Genomic DNA, 19,513 nt, shown 5'->3' with positions numbered 1-19,513 from the left:
GCATGCACATAAATACATGCATCAGAGGTAAAAACAAAGACAAATTGACCAATATTGCAGGAAATTAAGTATGTATTCAGCATAGTTAAGCATAGTAGTAGTGTAATATATCTTATCCCCCCGAGACCTGAGCTTTTGTTTGGGAAGCAATTATTAGTTTCTCCTATGTATTTTGGATCATTTGGACCTGATAATTTAAAGCTCAGCCTTGTCATAGAACAGGAATTAATACTGACCTAAAAATTCTAAGCACCCCCCCCCCCAAAAAAAATCACTCGCAAAAAATTTGACTTTCCAATTTAGCAAACAAATGACTGAAAATTCAAAACGCAATTTAAACACCCCAAAATAAAAAAAATCGACATCATGCAAATACTAAAAGCATCATTAAAAAAATTCCTGAAAATTTCACAGCATATTCTCACAGTTATTTCAAGTGAATTATGTACTCTTTATTTACTCCATACAATTTCTCAAAAATTCTAAAAGTAGAAATTGTTGTATGTTGTAGGAGAGCCAGAATGTCCTAAGGGTCTTGGGAGGTTATGATAGTGCAATAAAAATAAGTAAAACAATATTTTTTTTCCATTTCTGTCTGATTAGTGCAAGTGGCTTTAAGAATTCGATTTTAAGATTTGACCAAAGAAATCCAACCTAAGTTACCAGTTTTTTATACCAGGATCTGCTGCAGCTGAATCTGTTCAAGTGGACCTGCTATTGACTCACAAAGATGAAAACACATCAAACTCACAGACCATGAGAGCTCATAAGGTTTCAGAGATATTACTTTTTCAATAATTTTTTTTTGACAGCAGAAACACCTGCACTTCAAAGTGATGTAAAATACAAAGGGATCCACTTAATTTCCCGAAACTTTTTCATATCATATAGCTTTTTATTTGAATTAAATTGGTTTTAAGTGTTTAAAGCCATTAAGTTTGAAACAGTGTGCTTTCAGCATGTGCAGACATAGTCATAGTTTATATGTTGTCATAACCTAAACATGAATCAATGATTGAACACTGTTTAAATTTAAATGTATATATTGGACGTTGTGTCCTCAGAGCTACACTGGACACCCACATGCACTTCTAGTCGACCAGCTAGCAGAGGATTGGCTTGTAGTTAAGCTCGATCTGCCTGAACATCTGTTCATGTTTACACACATGTGGTAAAGTCAGAGCGGTTAGCTTACTAAAGTGTAGTTGCTCAGCACAGCATACAAGACCATATCATCTGACTGTACTTTTTTCTACATATTTTGTGCACTGCTCTGCTGTGTTTCTGTGCATTAGTGCATGGATGTATCAGGAGTTGTTCCCTCATGGTTTCTCCCCCCTGTGTATTAATAGCAAAGCAAGAATAGTCAGAGCACCACAGGGTGGCATGGGCCCCAAATGACACCTCTGTTTAAGGCTGTTCTAGTAGAAGCCGAGGTCAGAGTGTCACCATAGAGGCATTTGGTGTTCATAGCAAGTGCCCTGCAGAGTTTGTGATTCGGTTTATATGCAGATAACACATTTATTTGTTCAGCATCTGCTCACTGTGTTTTTGTTCATCATGCTCTGTTTTTCCAGTTTCTAAGTTGTAGCCATGCTCAAACAAACAGCCTCCTTTCCTCTTTACCTCATAATACTGTTTACCTCAGTTGTATGGAAATAGATTGACAGTTTAAATTAAAATTGCACGAAAAGAGAAGAAACAGATCTGCCTTTTTAAGATGTGTTTGTTCAGTTAATACTCCTTCCACTTAGACTCCACTGAACCTGCAGTCCAGATTAAAACAAAATCACAACAACTGAAGAAAAAAAAAAAAACAGTGTGTTCAAAGCTAGAAAGTTAGCTATTTACTATATCTGTTTTGAAATGTATACATCATTTAAACTGGATAATCTACCAGAGTCAGCATCTTTTCCCAAATGTGCAATTTAGCATTTAAAGAGTACAATAATATGTGCGATAATGGACCACATAATAACATGAAAGAATATAACAATAGCATGCATATTATTATTATTAAAGTAGTTATCTGTTTCCTGAGGGACTTGATGGATACAACAGCACTGTTGATTGCCCATGGAAGAAACTCAATATTACTGAAGCTGAAATCTTGAAAAAAAAAAAACTTATTTTAAAAATCTTTTTGTGAGGAGCAGCTCTTAAGATTTAATAAATCACAACACAAGTAAAATGAAGGTATCCTGTATAAAACTGGAAATGGTTGACCAATTTTTAGTCAATGAAAATGCACAGGAAATGAGAGACGAGGATAAAATGTTAGAAAATGATTTAAATCACATTTTCCTAATTTTATATCAGAGTTCCCCAAAACAGTTGACACTGTCATCTGAAAGTGCTTAATTGTGTTCAGGACTATTGTTAAAAAGGTCAGCTATTTGCTTATAAAGCTCAGTTATGTTCAGGCATAACAGCGCCACTTAGTGGACATTTAATGCAGGCGTAGTTATGGACAGCTAATTCAGGACCGTCTTTAATCTGGATATTTAGAATGAAACTTACCATGTGCTTCTGGCTGCTCCTGAGGTCTTCACCACCTGTTCACTTCTAATTTCAGTGTTGTCTGTGCATGCACCTAAGCGTAAGTCATTTACTTAGGTTGTTTTAGATTAGTTTATGTTGTCTCTGTTATCTGTTGCAAAAGCATTCTAGTAGCACATTGATAAAGCATGCTAATTAGCATGCTTAGCTCGTTCACATAGCTTTAGAAGTTGTTAAGTATTGCTGTATTTAACAGACTTTTGATTTGGATTTGTAAGGCATTATTCAGGACTTTAGTCAATTTTAAGTTTCTCTTTAGTAACAGTCGCTATTGATGATGTTGTATATCACAGATATTCCTTTGCATCTCCTCTGTAGAACCACATGTAACCAACACTTAAAGGGAAAAGGAGGAAGTATGTAACTCCAGAGGTGTCAAGTAACTAAGTACAAATACTTCGTTACCTTACTTAAGTAGAAATTTTGGGTATCTATACTTTACTGGAGTAATTATTTTTCAGACGACTTTTTACTTCTGATTCTTACATTTTCACGCAATTATCTGTACTTTCTACTCCTTACATTTTAAAAGTAGCCTTGTTACTCCTATTTCATTTCTGCTTGTTTTCATTCCAGCTTGGCATCGTTCAAAAAAACACAAATAAAAAACCCAAACACCTATCCAGATAAATTTCGCCATCCGGATAGAGTGAATTTGATTGTGGTTGGATTAGAAGTATAAACATAATACCATTCTGACACCCTATTGGTTTGTACATGATTCATTGCACCTTCAGACATGACACAATCACGTCACACTCCAGCAAGGAAATAGCAGACGTATGTAGCCTAGTACGAAGATGTCCGTGGCAGAGACTCAAGAGAACTGGAGCAAAATGTCCCACCCAAGCACCAGTGAGGAGGTTGGTAGTACACATACTGTATATGGTTCTTCAATGTATTTGCATTGTGATTAAATGTGTTCATTTTCAATGGGCATAAATACTGCTGAAACAGGTGCATCCCAAATTTTTCAACATTAACATTTTAATGTAACATTATAGTCATTATGGCCTTTAGAAAAATGTTTTTGGGGGGAGGTGGGGTAGTGCACTATGGTAGAATGGAATGCAATGGAATGGAATGGTAGAATGGAATGGAATAGTAGAATGGAATGAAATGGTAGAATGGAATGGAATGTATGATGGAATGGAATGGTAGAATGGAATGAAATGGTAGAATGGAATGGAAAGTATAATGGAATGGTAGAATGGAATGGAATGGAAAGTAGAATGGAACAGTAGAATGGAATGGAATGGAAAGGTAGAATAGAATGGAAAGTAGAATGGAATGGTAGAATGGAATGGAATGGAAAGGTGGAATGGAATGGAAAGGTAGAATGGAATGGAAAGTAGAATGGATTTAGCCCCTGTGGCGCAGCCTAAGCTTTTGTCCTTAATGGATTTTTTTCCCTTTACATTACTTTTACTTTTATACTTAAAGTAGTTTTGAAACCAGTACTTTTATACTTGAGTAAAAAGTTTGACTTGATACTTCAACTTCTACAGAAGTCTTTTTAAACCCTAGTATCTATACTTCCACCTGAGTAATGAATGTGAATACTTTTGACACCTCTGTGTAACTCTGCTTTGTTCATTAAACAAGCTTGAGTGAAGGACAATTTCTTTTCATGTTCCTGCCGGACATGCTGTAGTGGGTGCCAGACAGCCCCTGGGCAATTGTGATTCTAGATCTTCACAATTCAAAACAACTATGTCAAACTGTGACTGTAGTTTAAGGGAGGAGTATTTAGAAATGTTACATGCTGTAAACACACTTAAGCCAGATCACACACTAATACTAGCAGGTCAGATGATGTCAGAATAATATTACAACTGTAGAGGCTGAAACTAAATATTTTAAGACATATTATGATCAAGGGGGTATTTTGGTATTTTTGAAGTTGGATTGTATTAAGTATGTGGGGATAGTAGTGCCATTAGCCTGTGTTTTATTTTTTGCCTAAAATGCCTCTGTGCTTGGCATTATTTTGCAGTGTGTGCTTCGGCCAATGGCTACGTTCTCTTCCACCAAACAAAAACTAGTTATTTCAGCTCAGTTTTCCACTTCAACAGCTGACATTGTCTTCATAAAGACAACTGTAGCTTGTCTAATTAGAAGCCATTAGAAGAAGTAGAGCCCTGCATGAGGCTCTTTTCTTCATCTCGCTCCCACCTGCTCAAGCTGGGTTTCTATTACTGCCTGCTAAATATTCAGAATAACAGTCAATGTGTCTAATAAAAGGCAATAATAATATGTTAATTGAAGAAGCACCCTTATAAAGTTACCTCTGAATGACAGAAACTGTATGAAAAAACAACCACGTCCTTATCATACGTAAAGGTCCTACACATGGACAAAGAGCAGCTGGGAGCCTCAGACTGATTTCAGTCCTGATTATGGCTCAGTAGCAGCCAAGTACTATTTGCCGACGTTATTTAAATATTTATTTTAATGTCATACAGAGGTGAAATTTTCTCCTGATCTCTGGAGAGTTTGTGTGTCATAAAAACTGCAACGCACTTTTTTCAGCTCTCGCAGACAGTAGACTAATGTTTACTCCATTCATGCCATGTTATTATTGTCTTCGTCATTAGATACTTAATGCTATAAGGCCAATTTGCATGGAAAGGGTAGTTTTTTTTTCTCCAAATAACTGCATATGAGTTCTGCATCTCTGCACACCAGTGCACGTTTGCTGTGATAGGCCAACGACACAACAAGAGGAGCATTATAGCTGTGCCTTTTGACATGGTTACAAAGTTTTAGGGCACACACTTTTTTATGGAGCTTTAACAAAGCATCACATGGCCCACCTGCCATGTGATGCTGGCTGTGTGGAGATAAACCCATCTTCAGACATGTTTATGGACCAGTGTCTACAGCTGACTAAACAGATTTCTAAGTAAATGATTGTAACAGCGTGTGACACATCTCCTGTATTATCTTGTTTAATATGAGCATGGAGAAGTGCTCCATAGAGAGCTTACTTAATCAGGGATCATGGAGCAGGTGTCTCATCACATCCAAAAACATTTCCTTTTGGGTGTGTTTAAATAAGGCCCAGTTGTTTCTTGGCTCTGTCACTTGCTCTCGCGAGCTTGTGGAAACCAAATGGAATGCATTTAACACTGATGTGGCGTCATTCCCAGCTCTGACATCTGAATTCCTTGGTAAATAGAATACAGGGATTTTATAGAAAATCTGTACATACTTATGATTTTTCATGGCACCAGTTCCAACCCGGGACACCCAAAAAGTCTTCTGAGAGGTATCAAGGACAATTTGAGCAACAGTGTGGCATGCAACTTGACACAGACATGCTAAAAATTATAGCAGTAAAGCTACAGCCCTAAACTTACTTGGATGACAAATTTCCATTCAGCTCTTCTAGTCAGAGTAATTTATTCCATCTTATCTTTGGAAATTGAGGAAGGTCCATAAAACACCTGCATTCAGTTGGGCAAACAACTCTGAATGGGGAGTGATGCAGGCTGCAGGCATCTGTGAGACCCTATCCTCAATCAGAAATGTCCTGAAGAAGTGTTTGAACTAAGTCCCAATCATTAAAACAGTAGCTCTGGACATGGGCTCACAGTTGGCACACCTATTCCTGCAGGTAATTTGGGAACTCTCCTGCTTACCAGTCTCCACTAAAGTTTCTCTCCCCTCTTTCTTTCTGCTGAGTTTCCATCTGTAGAAGTTCCTCTGTGTACTCTGGGTCATCTCTTTGTTTCCCCAGTATACAGCAGATCATCATCACTCAAGTCAAAACCGTCATTTAGTGTTTAGTTTAATTTCAAATTTTCTCTGGTGACGTCCACAGACCCAAACAGTCATTCAGATACACTAAGAAGGAAGATCACATAGCTATTAGCCCAAAGCTTTCATAATGAATCAATGCCAAACACAGAGGCTTTCTGGGAGAAAAATAAAATGCTTAAAATGTTTTTTGATGTAGCGTACATTTAAGCCAGAATTTTTAGCCCAGATTTGCCCTAAACGCTCAAAATTACACACAGCAAATGTACCTGTCTGCTATGCTGTATAGCCTAGCTTGTCTAAGCGCATCATAATTAAAGGGGCAATGCACACTAAAATTACTTAAGGTTATAGGTGCTATTATCACCAAGTAACTTATACAACAAACTTCAAAAATACCAAAATATCCCTTTAAGATTTGGATTTAAACTATGAAAAATGATGATAGTGGTTTTTTTTTTTACATTTGTTTTTAAGCATAGGGCCCAAATTACCAACAGAAAATCAAACTAACAGTGCGGCTTGAGGAGTATTCTAATACATGAAGACATCTGATGGACATCAGCAAGAGGCAATTTTATAGAAAGTAAATTGAAAAATTATGTTATAAAGGCCCAAACCTTTATTGTAATGTATTTATACTAATAAAATAAAGTGCTCTATATCTGTAACATTGCAAAGCCAATGGTTTGTCCGGATTCCATGTCTGTCTTCAGCCGAATCTGGCTTACAAAGCTTTCAGCAAGGGCTGAACAATTTGGGAAAATAATCTAAATGCAATTTCTTCTTCCCAATACTGCAATTACAATTTATTGTTTGACTTTTATTAAAGTTCCCTATCATGTTTTTTCTTTTTTTTGCAGTGGTTCTCAGTTGGTGTGGCAAGGAACACTGATGTGGCTTGAGGCAAATTTAGGTGTGCCTTGGGAATTTGTGCAACCATACATTGGTATACATTAGTACTATAACTACATATTTACTAAAGACACTATAACAAGTTTAAAAGAGTTTATTTTTCTTGGATATGAAGATGGTGTACCTTGAAATTTTGGCTTTATGTTAGGTGTCTCTTGAGCACTGGTGAACCACTAGTGTAGAGAATAAAATCTCTGCTGCAAAAACAATAAAATAAAATAGAAATAATAAATACACTGGTATTTTGACACACATTCCAGGTTAAAAAACCTTGCACCTTTTGTAGGACATATTACAATTCCAATTAATCGCCCAGCCCTACTCCAAGCTTCAATGATTGTTCCTGGTCTGAAAAATGACTGGACCAATCAGCATCATTTGAGCAGAACAGGGCGATAGCTAAGGACTACACCTCCTATATCATGTGTTTTATTGTTCTGATTGGCCTGTAATTATGGGCAGATATAACATCCATCCAATCACCCTTCACATTTTTTTAAACATGGTTTATTAAAACACCGCAGATTTGAAAAGTATTCCATGCAAAGGATATATGAAACTGTTGTCTGTTGTGACAGATTAATACAGCTGCTGGTGCATTTCAATCATTCTGTGATTACTTGTGATCATTTAAAGCATTGTCCATTTTTTGAATCAGACTTCCACAAAAAGCATCATATCGGTGTACGGGCATGACACGTTCCTCTTACGCCAGCGGAACTGTCACTGAAAATGACCTGAGAAAGTCTTGGAGATGTCTTGGAAAATGATCTCTGTAAAAGAGTGGATACCCTGAAACTACAAAAAAACATAATTCAGTTTTCTCAGTATCACACAAATGATTATGTAAATAGAACAAGACCTGCTGACTGTACAGTGATGACATGGGTATCCTGAAAAGTTGTCTGCACACGCTCCAGTTATATGTGAGAAGGGAGGCAGCTTCCTTACATGCCTGTGGGTTCAAATATGTTTTACAGCGTGTGGACATAGAGGTATGGTCAAGTGACTCTGAGTAGTGCTCTGTGGAATCTGACATAAGATCAACTGTGGCATCTGCGGCTGGCAAGTATCGTTGACCCCTTTAGATATTCACTTTCTCCTTTTTTCCCTGCGTTAGTGCTGAAGTATAATAGTCTGAACCTCATTAAAAATGCATGTTTTTATAATGTGCAGCTTGGAAAGAGGTCAAGTAAGAGAATAGATGGAGGTATGTTCTGAAAGTGAAAGTTGGAAGTTTTAGTTTCTCAAGTCAATTTTGTATCATTCTTCCTACTCTTACATGTTGATGTGTGTTAATGGAGTTGTAAGCCATCGTTTATTTATTGTGATACTGTAAATAAGAGTCATATAGATACGGCCTGTGTATGGGAGAGAGGGAGAGAAAGAGAGAGGGAACCAAGCATAGAGAGATCGGAGGATCCTATCACACTGTACCACTCTGCAAGGCATTGAGCACATCACACAGATCAGAGACACACAAGTGACACAGCATACGGCTCGGACACAAACATTACAGCACAGACAGATATCAGAGAAACAAAATTACTGTTTTTTCTTTGTTTTTCTGTAGCCTTGTGCACGTTTGCTTGTGTTTGTGTGTGCATGTGGCCTTTGTCCCAGCTCTAGTTTCTACTCCAGCATAAGGTTACCCCCTGGAGCCTATGATAGATTAATCATTCTGATGCAATAGAAAGCTTAAGCAGTGGCAGCACATGGGATGGGCTATTTTCTCCTGTTTATGCTTTTTATGGTACATGCTACACACTTCAGGAAGGTAATGTGTGATATTTTTGTTTCTCTGTGCTTGTGTAGGCAGTTAACACTAACGGTCCTGTTATTTTTTTGTAACAAGAACAGAGGGGATTCAGGAAACAGATTTTGAACTAAGGTTGTCAAAATTTGTATTGCTTAATGAATGGATCCCTCTAATGTTAATGATGAATATATTTTTTTTGAAGATGAGCTGCTGTGAATGAAATAGAGAGAGCTCTGTCTTAACTGCACAAATAGTTTTGATGGATTGGTTTGAACAGTTTGTAGGAATTTGCTTGTAATATTTTGCAGGTTTAAACTAGAACTACTACCTGGCAGTTAAATGTCTCTGTAAGGTATGAGGTATTAAACTATCAGTCAGTCAAAGTGCAACGGGGGGTCAAGTATAGCACCAAAGAAGCTATAAAATGAGTTTAGGTCACTGAGACCTCACAGTATGTGGGGTTGACCTATGGCAGGTCGCAGTGACCTATGGCAGGACGCAGTAACCTATGGCAGGAGGTAGGACCTATGGCAGGATGTAGGGACCTATGGCAGGTTGCAGTGACCTATGGCAGGTCGCAGTGACCTATGGCAAGATGTAGGGACCTATGGCAGGTTGCAGTGACCTATGGCAGATTGCAGTGACTTATGGAAGGATGCAGTGACCTATGGCAGGATGTAGTGACCTATGGCAGGACTCCAAGAGCTATGGCAGGTTGCAGTGACCTATAGTAGGAGGCAGTGATCTCTGGCAGGATGTAGGGACCTATGGCAGGTCGCAGTGACCTATGCCAGGATATAGTGACCTTTGGCAGGACACCAAGACCTATGGCAGGAAGTGACCTATGGCAAGTCGCTGCAACCTATGGCAGGACGCAGCAACCTATGGCATCCAAAATTGAATCAGTTTGCCCTCAAAGTGAAATGAGTTTGTGAAAAATTTAATAAAAATTCCTTAACCTATAGCTGGTCTATTAAACATTTTGCATCTTTTTGGTCGTCTTTTGGGTTATTTTGTTATTGCTTTGACTGTGTTAATGCTAACAACACACATTTAGAGGGTAATTTTGCTTTGTAATATAATTTTGAAAGTTTGATATCAGCACCTGTAACAGGTCAATATTAAGGTCTGTACATTTGTTATACACTTAGGGTGTTTGTGACCAGAAATGCCCCATTGAAACCCATAAGAACACAATTTTTGATCCCCGAGCAATCCCAGTAAAATAACAACAAAACATGATTGATGGTATTAAGCTCTCATTCTGGAGTCATTGCTGCAGTTTTTCCTGTACATCACCAAACGTCAGCCATTTTTCCATATTTGGCATGAGAGGAAGTTACATGCTTTTTTCCTAGTGTCCTAAATATTGAAACAATTTATTAAAATCTTACAACTAAAAAAGAATAAAAACAAAGTTGTTGCTCATTATTTGTTTATTCAGGGCTGTGAAGTGCCCTTAATGGAAATCCAATGTGCATGTAAAAATGTTTTTTGTTTGTATGGGTGTTTCTAGATTATAAAAATCGGGGATTTTTGCACTTAAACTTGCATTTAAATGCTTAATTTTTTTTTAAATCATTTTTGATATTTATGAACAGGTTTGAACTTGATTTAAAGAAACATGCAAAATAGTTTATTGATGTAAAATATTTTTATTGGTATTTATGTATAGCTTCCATTTTTGGCCACTTTTACCCTGAGTCTGACTTTTTATTAAAGTCCTACAATTGGAGAAAATAATAATTCTGCATAAAAATAAAGTTGTTGCTGATTATTAACCTATTCTTGGCTTTGATAATAGGCTTCAAGGAAATCAAATGTGCATGCAGTTTAAAGAAAATCCCTGATTACTTATGCAGCACTAATCATAACCTACTGTATTACAATATGAAGAGCTAGCCCTTTAACTGTTTCCCCTGCCTACTTAATCACTTCATCCTGGTACAAGGCCTGAGACTGATGAATGTCAGACAACCCAAAGGATACCTAACACTGGGGCAAAAAAGACTTATATTTTTGTTGTTATTGTATTAAAATATGTATCAATATTAGAATTTTACAAAATGGTATGAAAGTTTACCCTCAAGTCTTTGAAATCAATTCCTTACCAGGAGACCACATCTCAAACATCCTTAGCCAGGTTTCACTTTCCTTTCAGAGAAAGCTGAAACCTCTAGATGTATAAATGTCAGCACATCTGTAATCAAAGGCAAAGTGCTGTATCAGTGCCATTGTCTTGATGTGTTTTAGAAACTGTTTGTTAATTTGGAGAGTCAGAGCAGACATACTGTATGTCTTTCCATTACTCTTGACATACATGTAAAGGTTAGCACTTCTTTCATTTGCATCACGCAGAACTGAATATTGATGGCACAGTGAATGATTGGAAGAACATTAAGAATCAGGACTGTGAAACAGTATCATTGGCAAGTTTAGAGGTACTAATGGAGAATCTATTGAGAGTGTATGAGAGTGGATTGTACCTCACTTGCTAGAGTCAAAATTGAATTACTTTGATCAAGTGGCTTTTTAAGAGTTTGACTCAGTTTCTATTATCTTTGTCTGCTTGGTGTCCAGTGTAACAGTCCTAGATTTTAGTCCTGGGCATCTTCCCCAGTTTTAAAATAACATTTAACCCTCATAGTCGAACACAGCTTTTGTTTCTTTTCCCTTCCTCATCATCTGTTCTTCTCATTTTGGGAAAACACCCCTCATGGCTCCCACTAGTCTGTCGCTTCATCCACCCACCTACCAACTCCCACTCTCTCTCTTTGACACTTTCCTTCAGTTGCAGTTTGTCTTCAGCCCACCCCACGAATCCACCCACATCTGTCTTCCCAACAATTTTTATGTCTTCCTCCTCCTTCGTTTAGTCGTTCCTCCTCTCTTCCTCTCTCATTGTCCCCTCTCTCTAAGCAGAACTGGTATCACTGGAATTGGGTTTAGGTAGTGACTCATGTCTGGCATCTTTAATTAAACATCTGCAGGCCTCAGGACTACATCAAAGGCATACACATGTGTAAAACACGCACAGATGTGCTGTCAGACACTCACACAGGTGCAACTTTGAAAGCAGTTATTAAATGTTACATTTTAAGTTGTGATTAACTAAGTGCAGACACAGAAGCCTGTAAGAATAATTATGTGGCACAGAGCAGCTTCACCTTGAGGAAGCTATACTTGTGCGATCACGGTACAGCAAGTTAATTATGCACTAAAATACGCACAGACCCAGTTACCCTGAACACACCTAGAGAGGGATCATTTCAGACTGGAGAAGGCTTTTAGGAACTTAGAATAGCTAATTCTGCAGGTTTGTAATTTTTTTGTGTAGCACTGTTAATTGTAATTATTTGAAATCATGCAATGTTACTGATACATAGGGATGCACACCTGCTTCTGTTAAAAATGAATAATAATAATTTTAAGATATGCACCCAAAAAAATATTTGGCTTTTCTTGCAAAAAAGTCTCTTTTTGAAACTGCCTTGACTTTTTAGCTTATCTTTGTCTAACAGTTGCCAGAGGTTTCTAAGAAAACAGTTGTGACAAACATGTGCTTTCCAACCTCTTACCCTCTTCCCTCATGGCAGTAGCCACAGATCAGATCCACATCTGTTGACACCAGCACACTGACCCTTCTTCTCTGTGTCTCTTCAGGTGTTGGAGGAGACAAGGCAAAATGAGAGCTAACCAGCCACTCTAAGTGCTGCTGAAGACTTTTTGCCCTTGTCCTCCATTGCTGATTCTGGCGACAGAGCATCTCATCCATCCACCCCTGTGTGAGCAACTGTGTTATCCTGGGGTCCCAAAGCTTACCACTGGCTGAACTGCAGCCATGGAGGTGGCCCTGGTAGACTTTGAGACCCTTGGAGATCTCGACGGAAGCCTGGAGGACGAGGCAGACACCTACGCCGATGAGACCACAGCTCTTACAGCGGACATTCCTCAGGTGCTCAACAGCCCCGGCAGCAACTACAATTTGCACGTTCCTCAACTTTCTTCTCCACCCTCTCACCACAGTCCAGTTTCTTCCCACATGTGGGAATCTACCTCATCTTCACCCATCCCACAAGCACAGTCATTGCATGTACCACAGTCTCCAACCATGCCCACTCCAAGAAGACAGGGGCGCAGTAGCTGCGCCAGTATGATCTCCAACTGGAAACTACTGCTTAGCAGTGAAGGAACCAAGGAAAGTGAGACAATCTTCAACCGGCTTACCAAGGAGTGCTGCGAGGATCTGTTTGTAGATAAAAGAGGTCTAGATGATGGAGACCAGAAAGTTATCATCAATATCGCTGGTCTTCGTTTTGAGACCCAGCTCAAAACGTTGGACCAATTCCCCGACACCCTGCTAGGAGATCCTCTAAAGAGGATGGACTACTTTGATCCAATGAGGAATGAGTACTTCTTTGATCGGAACCGACCCAGCTTTGATGGAATCTTGTATTACTACCAGTCAGGCGGTAAGATTCGACGTCCAGCAAATGTTCCCCTGGATGTGTTTGCAGATGAAATCGTCTTCTACGAGCTTGGCAATGAAGCCATGGAGCAGTTCAGAGAAGATGAAGGTTTTATAAAGGATGTTGAGATCCCTCTACCTAAAAATGATGTGTACAGGCAATTCTGGCTGCTGTTTGAGTACCCCGAGAGTTCAAATGCAGCCCGAGGTGTAGCTCTGGTGTCTGTTTTTGTTATTGTCATATCCATAATTATTTTCTGCATGGAAACACTGCCAGAATTTCGCGATGACAGTGACCCAATCGTGCCCACAGCGATACTGCCTTTCAACCAGTCCAGACTTTATACCTCTGTGGCTCCTTCTGCTGCAAAGGCCACCACTTTCTCTGACCCTTTCTTCATCATCGAGTCTGCATGCATTGCATGGTTCTTCTTTGAGCTGTGTGTCAGGTTTTTAGTCTGTCCAAGCAAAAGGGAGTTTTTCCACAATCTCATGAACATCATTGATGTTATTTCCATCATCCCTTATTTTGTGACTGTAGTTACAGAAATGGTCACAACACCAGAGGAGAGCACAGGACAGAACATGTCTTTGGCTATTCTGCGCATCATTCGCCTAGTGAGGGTGTTCCGTATATTCAAACTCTCACGTCACTCAAAGGGGCTGCAGATCCTGGGACAGACTCTGAAGGCCAGTATGCGTGAGCTTGGCTTGCTCATCTTCTTCCTCTTTATCGGAGTCATCCTCTTTTCCAGTGCTATCTACTTTGCTGAAGTAGATGAGCCAAACACACAGTTTGTAAGCATACCTGATGGATTCTGGTGGGCTGTGGTAACAATGACCACAGTTGGCTACGGAGACATGTGTCCTATCACTGTAGGGGGTAAAATGGTGGGTACCTTGTGTGCCATCGCAGGCGTGTTGACTATTGCTTTGCCTGTTCCTGTCATTGTCTCCAACTTCAACTACTTCTACCACAGAGAGACAGAAGCAGAAGACAAATTACCTCTGGCAGATGCACTTGAGCAAGCCATGAAGACTGAGACAGAAGCCACCACAGATAGCAACACTTCACTCAATAAAGCCAATGGCATCTGGCTGATTGACAAAGGGAAATAACTTTGGCACAGGAGAATTTGTCTGTTTTTAGTTGCAGAAAACAAATTTTGTTTGAGTGGGATGAATTTAAATGACACAATTTCCCTCAAATAAAAGAATCCATAATTTCAATTCTTTTTACCAAGTGAAAAACTGTTTTTAAGGATACGCAGGACTCTACTGTACTTAACTTATTTTTGTCTAACATGAAACTGACACTAAAAATAGCACAAACACAGAAGGATTCATTTATGTCATGCTCAAGACGTGATGTTAACATAGTTTACTTTGTGTTAGAACTCCTCCATAGCTGCATAAAAACAAAAAATGTACATGTTCAATTTCAACAGTATGTATGTTTCAAGGGTTTTTATTTGTATTGGCTCGGCTATTTTTCCTGCTCTAAACATTTTTGCACATTACCCTCACCTTTATGTATTACACCATAACAAAACTTTGACATTGTTTCTTCCAACTGGGAACTGTTAATTGAAAAGATAACCATGTAAATCTTCTTAAAATAGACATTAAATCCAATAGCATTTAATCAGTAAATTATTAACAAGTTAACGTTAACATTAACAAGTGTAATCGAAACAGAAAGAAACACTGAAATGTCAGAATGAGTTTTTTGAGATGGTGCAAATTTCACCTGATTCAGACGGCTCACTTGGAAATTGCGCTAACTTTTAGTCGGATTGTGTGCTGTTTGACCTTCCGGGGGACACAGCTGACAACTACCCGACTATAGCCTGACCAGTCACTCCTGACACGTTGGATGTTTGATATTTTAGTCTTACGACTGCACACACTCCACAAGCAGAATCCTCAATTTTGGAGCATTTTGTCCTTTGTAAATGCTCAGACATTGTCTTAAATCACCACAACAATAGCAAAAAATGACTTTCCAATGCCCAATGAAGAAATTCTTCTTCGTTTTTGTTGTAAATAAACCACAGGCACGCACTTGTTTTTTCAACTCCTACTCACGAGAAATATTTGATTGTTTTACTATTTAATGTCTGGACCTTATATTCTCTGATCAACAATTTGGTGCTCTTTAAAAGTTTCAAGAAGAAAATCTGACTCTGCAACAGACTAGTTTTGTTTTGCTCCCGCCATGTTTCTGTCTGGTCTGACCATGGGGCAGACATGTGCCGCAAGGCAAAACTAGCCCCAAACAGATCAGATCTTGATCAGATCAAGTTTTTCATGGCTGCTGATCTGAACGACTATCGACATAAACCACCCCCTCAATCTGATGAAATTTCATTCTGAATGAGCCGAATCTGAGGATTTTACTCCAAATGAAGTGTTTATATGAAGCATTTTTATTCCAATCAGGCATTTATTCCAATTACAAGTGGTCCATGTAAACATAGCTAATGTGGCAAGAAGATTTAACAACTTTCACAGACTTTCTTTCTCTCCTCTCAATGGCTGGAATTACATTTTTCAGTTGTGTGACAACTTTTTGCTTTAGAATACAATAATAGACTGAATGGGGCACAGTAGGAATAGTGGTTAAGGCACAACCATGTACGCGGGCATCTCAGCAGCCCAGGTTAAAGTCCGACTTGTGACTCCTTTCTGGTATGTCTCCAGTTCAACCAAAGTTTACGGTTTTGATAATTGTTTTTCAAATTAATGTCCCATTAAATTTTTATTATTAGGAAATAAATGCTGATTATTAACAATGAACAAATTATGGACAAGCCCAGCGCTGGCTGTTAAACATGGGACAATGAAATAGTCAAACAAGTCAAACATAAAACTAGGTTCAAAGAAAATTTGAATGACACAACCTATAACCTTTAAAGGATTATTAATGTCAACTGACCTTCAGAGGTTTTTTCTTAATTCAGATCTGAAAAATGGCCATTGTACATGCAAATAAAACCCAATTCACTTTATGAGGGTGACTTTATGTCATCTTTAAAAAAAACTTGACCTGTAAAACAAATGATGTGGCCTCTTAAAGCCATCACCACGGGCATCTGTGCAAAACATCTAGTGGGAAAATAGCCAATTTGATGCAAATAAGACCAAGACTGTACAAAATAGCATTAACAAATAACAAAAGAGCAAACTCAGAATTCCTGCGATTGTTGTGAATGAGTAACTTGTGAATAGTGAATAGATCACAGCTTTCCTGTATTAGTTATTTTAGAATGTTTCATGATACTGTTGCATTTATTCATTTTGTTGGTTAGAATTCTTCACTGTTGTTAGCAGTCAGGCTCCACAAAATGTACAACAACGGAGTGCCTTATATGATGACATAATGTTGAATTTTCCATGCATACTTTTCCATTATACCTTTATTAATCATCTATATATGATTAATAGTTTTGATTCTGTTTGACTGAAAGTGTAGAAATGAAACTACTCCTATTTCCCAGAAAAGACATGCTTTGACTAGAGGTTTAACCTCTGCAAAGTTTTAAAGGCACTTCCAGTCAGAGCCGTAAGTCCTTCTGGGTAAAGATCTATCCTTTAAAGTTTTTGATTTTATTTACAAATATCATATTTTTATCAAAAATATCATTTTGAACACGTTGTCCAATTGGGAGGCTGAACTTTTCTGTGGCATTAAATAAAATAAACTGAGAAATAAAGGAAGATAAAAGATGCCAAAGAGTTATCAATCATCTGAATAAAGGGAACTGTTATAGACCCAGGAGACACTCGGTCTCATGATCCTTCATACTATTAAGGTGTAATCATAAATGTTACTGTATCAGTGTTATGCTCTGAAGGCAGTATTTGTATCAAGAGATAAAATGTTATCTCATGATAGCTTTAGAGCTGTGTCTGAACTCCTGGGAAGTGCATGATTTAATGAAGATGTGTTGTCTGAGTGTGAAATCAGCCTCATGTGACATTGATAATATGGTACGTTGTCTTTCTTTTTTTTTTATTTTGTCAGTCCTTCATCTGCAAAGTCACAACTGCAAAATGAATTCAGAGGTAGTTTTGCCTGATGTGGTCTTGCATTATCATAGCTGCAGCAGGTCAGAGTTAATGACACCAACAAGACCACTACACTGTATTTATATTTCACTGTATTTATATTTATATGTATGATAACATTTCAGTATTGAATTTACTGTGATGTATGCAATATATTCTGGTATTTTAAATCATTTTGGCTCCTGTTTTACATTTTCTAATGGGGTTTGTGTATGCATTTAAGGGTGTGCATGTGCGAGAGAGAGACAGAGAGGCTTCTCAGTGGTGGTAAAAGTGTTAAGAAGCGGTACTTGGACAGTTGAACTGCAGAGTAAGGAGGTCCCCTTCTTGACTGATAAATGGTCCTGCAAGTCCTCTCTTGTTAATGGTTGCCAAATATAAAAATAAATAAAACCACACTTGAATCAGTGTTAATTTTGGCAGCTATTTTAAATTTAGTCTTAGTCTTCAGGTTTAAATGTTCTTTAGTTTAAGTCACATTTTAGCCATTTTCACTCTAGTTTTAGTCCATTTTTATTCAATGAAAAGGTTTTACATTTTAGTAGTTACTTTTAGTCAAAAGATTTGTTGTCTTTGAAGAGCCTGTAAAATGAAAATAGATCTGTGTTTAGGTTTTTTGTATGACAGTTCACAGTGTTATGAACCCCCAGGTCAAATTTCACTCAAATAAAACATCTCCAAGTTTATAAAATTAAGCTTCAAAATAATCAAAAATGAGTAAGTAAAATCTGCTCCAGGATGATGTGGGTGTGTCTGTTGAATGAGCTGAGGCCACGCCCACTCAGGAGAAATACAGTCCTCTCAGATTTTAAAAATGTGACAATCTCAATGTTGACCTTATTATCGGGGCACATGTAGATCGCAGTGTTTTCACATGTTTACAGCAACCATATTCCAACGTATCTAGTGCATTAAGACAAAAACTTTGGATTTCACTTTACAGGGTCTTTAAGCTAACTTAACAAGTCAAGTTGCAAAATTAGGGTTAAAGAAAGGGTCGGATACCAAAAGTTAAAAGTAATAAACCTGACCTGCACAACCTGATTACAAACTGTTTAATAAAGGAAAATAAGCTAAACCTTTATGAAAACACTTTAACATAGTTAATGCTAAAGCTAACAAAGCTACATTGGTTTGAAGCTGAAGACTTTACACTTTTTATACTTTGGCAATTCTCATAAACCCATTATGCAAGTAAATGAGAATTGCCAAAGTATAAAAAGTGTAAAGTGTAAAGCTAGTGGTGACAAAGCCTATGCTATGTTTGCTAATGCTAATGCAGTTATGTTAGCAACATAGCAAAGACCTACTTATAATAATAATAATAACTTTGATTGTAAAGCACTTTTAAAAACTTGGGTTACAAATTGCCTTGACATATGCAGAAGCTAACAGAGGAACAAAGCAATAAACCCAAACAAAAGACAAGAAGACAGAACTTGACATGCAAACAACATCAGCAGAATCCAAACACTTAAAGGGATACTTCAACATTTTGGCAAATTCACCCATTGCTATAGAGGACATAGAGAGGACCAAAATTAAAAATGAGAGAAATTAAAAGAGAAACAAAGAGAAGTTATCTAAGGTAGATACATTAGCAAAAGGTACATCTGCTTAAGCTTACATAAAGATGAAGCTAATATAGTTACATTGCCTTACATAGTAACAATAATTACATAGCTGGTGTAGCTATGTTATGTAGCCTTAGCCAAAAATAACAAAGCTAAAGCAATCCACTGATAGCATAACAACTTCTTAAACAGGTCTATACATAATTTAATTCCAGGTTAGACTTCTGACCTCTTTTCAAAAATCTGTTTTACTTATGAAATGTTGCTTAGTCTGTAATGTTAGCTATGTGGTTATTTCAACCTTTTTTTGTTTTGGTTTTGGTTTTTTGTTTGTTTGTTTGTTTGTTTGTTTTTTTGTTTTTTTGTTGTTCTTTCACTGTTCTAGATGACTTGAACCATGTGTCC

The 19,513-nt window shown here is 37.8% G+C and overlaps 1 protein-coding gene across 1 annotated transcript in view; it reads left to right on the top strand.

Moving 5' to 3' along the window:
• Positions 1–17,661, top strand: part of LOC121518077 (potassium voltage-gated channel subfamily A member 10) — a 28,018-nt gene extending 10,357 nt beyond the window's left edge. Inside the window, exon 2 of the mRNA XM_041800275.1 lies at positions 12,659–17,661. Within this exon, the coding sequence (XP_041656209.1) occupies positions 12,837–14,582 (1,746 nt within the window). The 5' untranslated portion in view covers positions 12,659–12,836 and the 3' untranslated portion in view covers positions 14,583–17,661. The remainder of the gene's footprint in view (positions 1–12,658) is intronic.
• The last annotated feature ends 1,852 nt before the right edge of the window (positions 17,662–19,513 follow it).

The sequence above is a fragment of the Cheilinus undulatus genome, linkage group 11, assembly GCF_018320785.1.
Source record: "Cheilinus undulatus linkage group 11, ASM1832078v1, whole genome shotgun sequence".
In the NCBI taxonomy this organism is placed as follows: Eukaryota; Metazoa; Chordata; class Actinopteri; order Labriformes; family Labridae; genus Cheilinus; species Cheilinus undulatus.
Note: the sequence above shows the minus strand (reverse complement) of the source record. Positions and strands in the feature narration are given on the sequence as shown.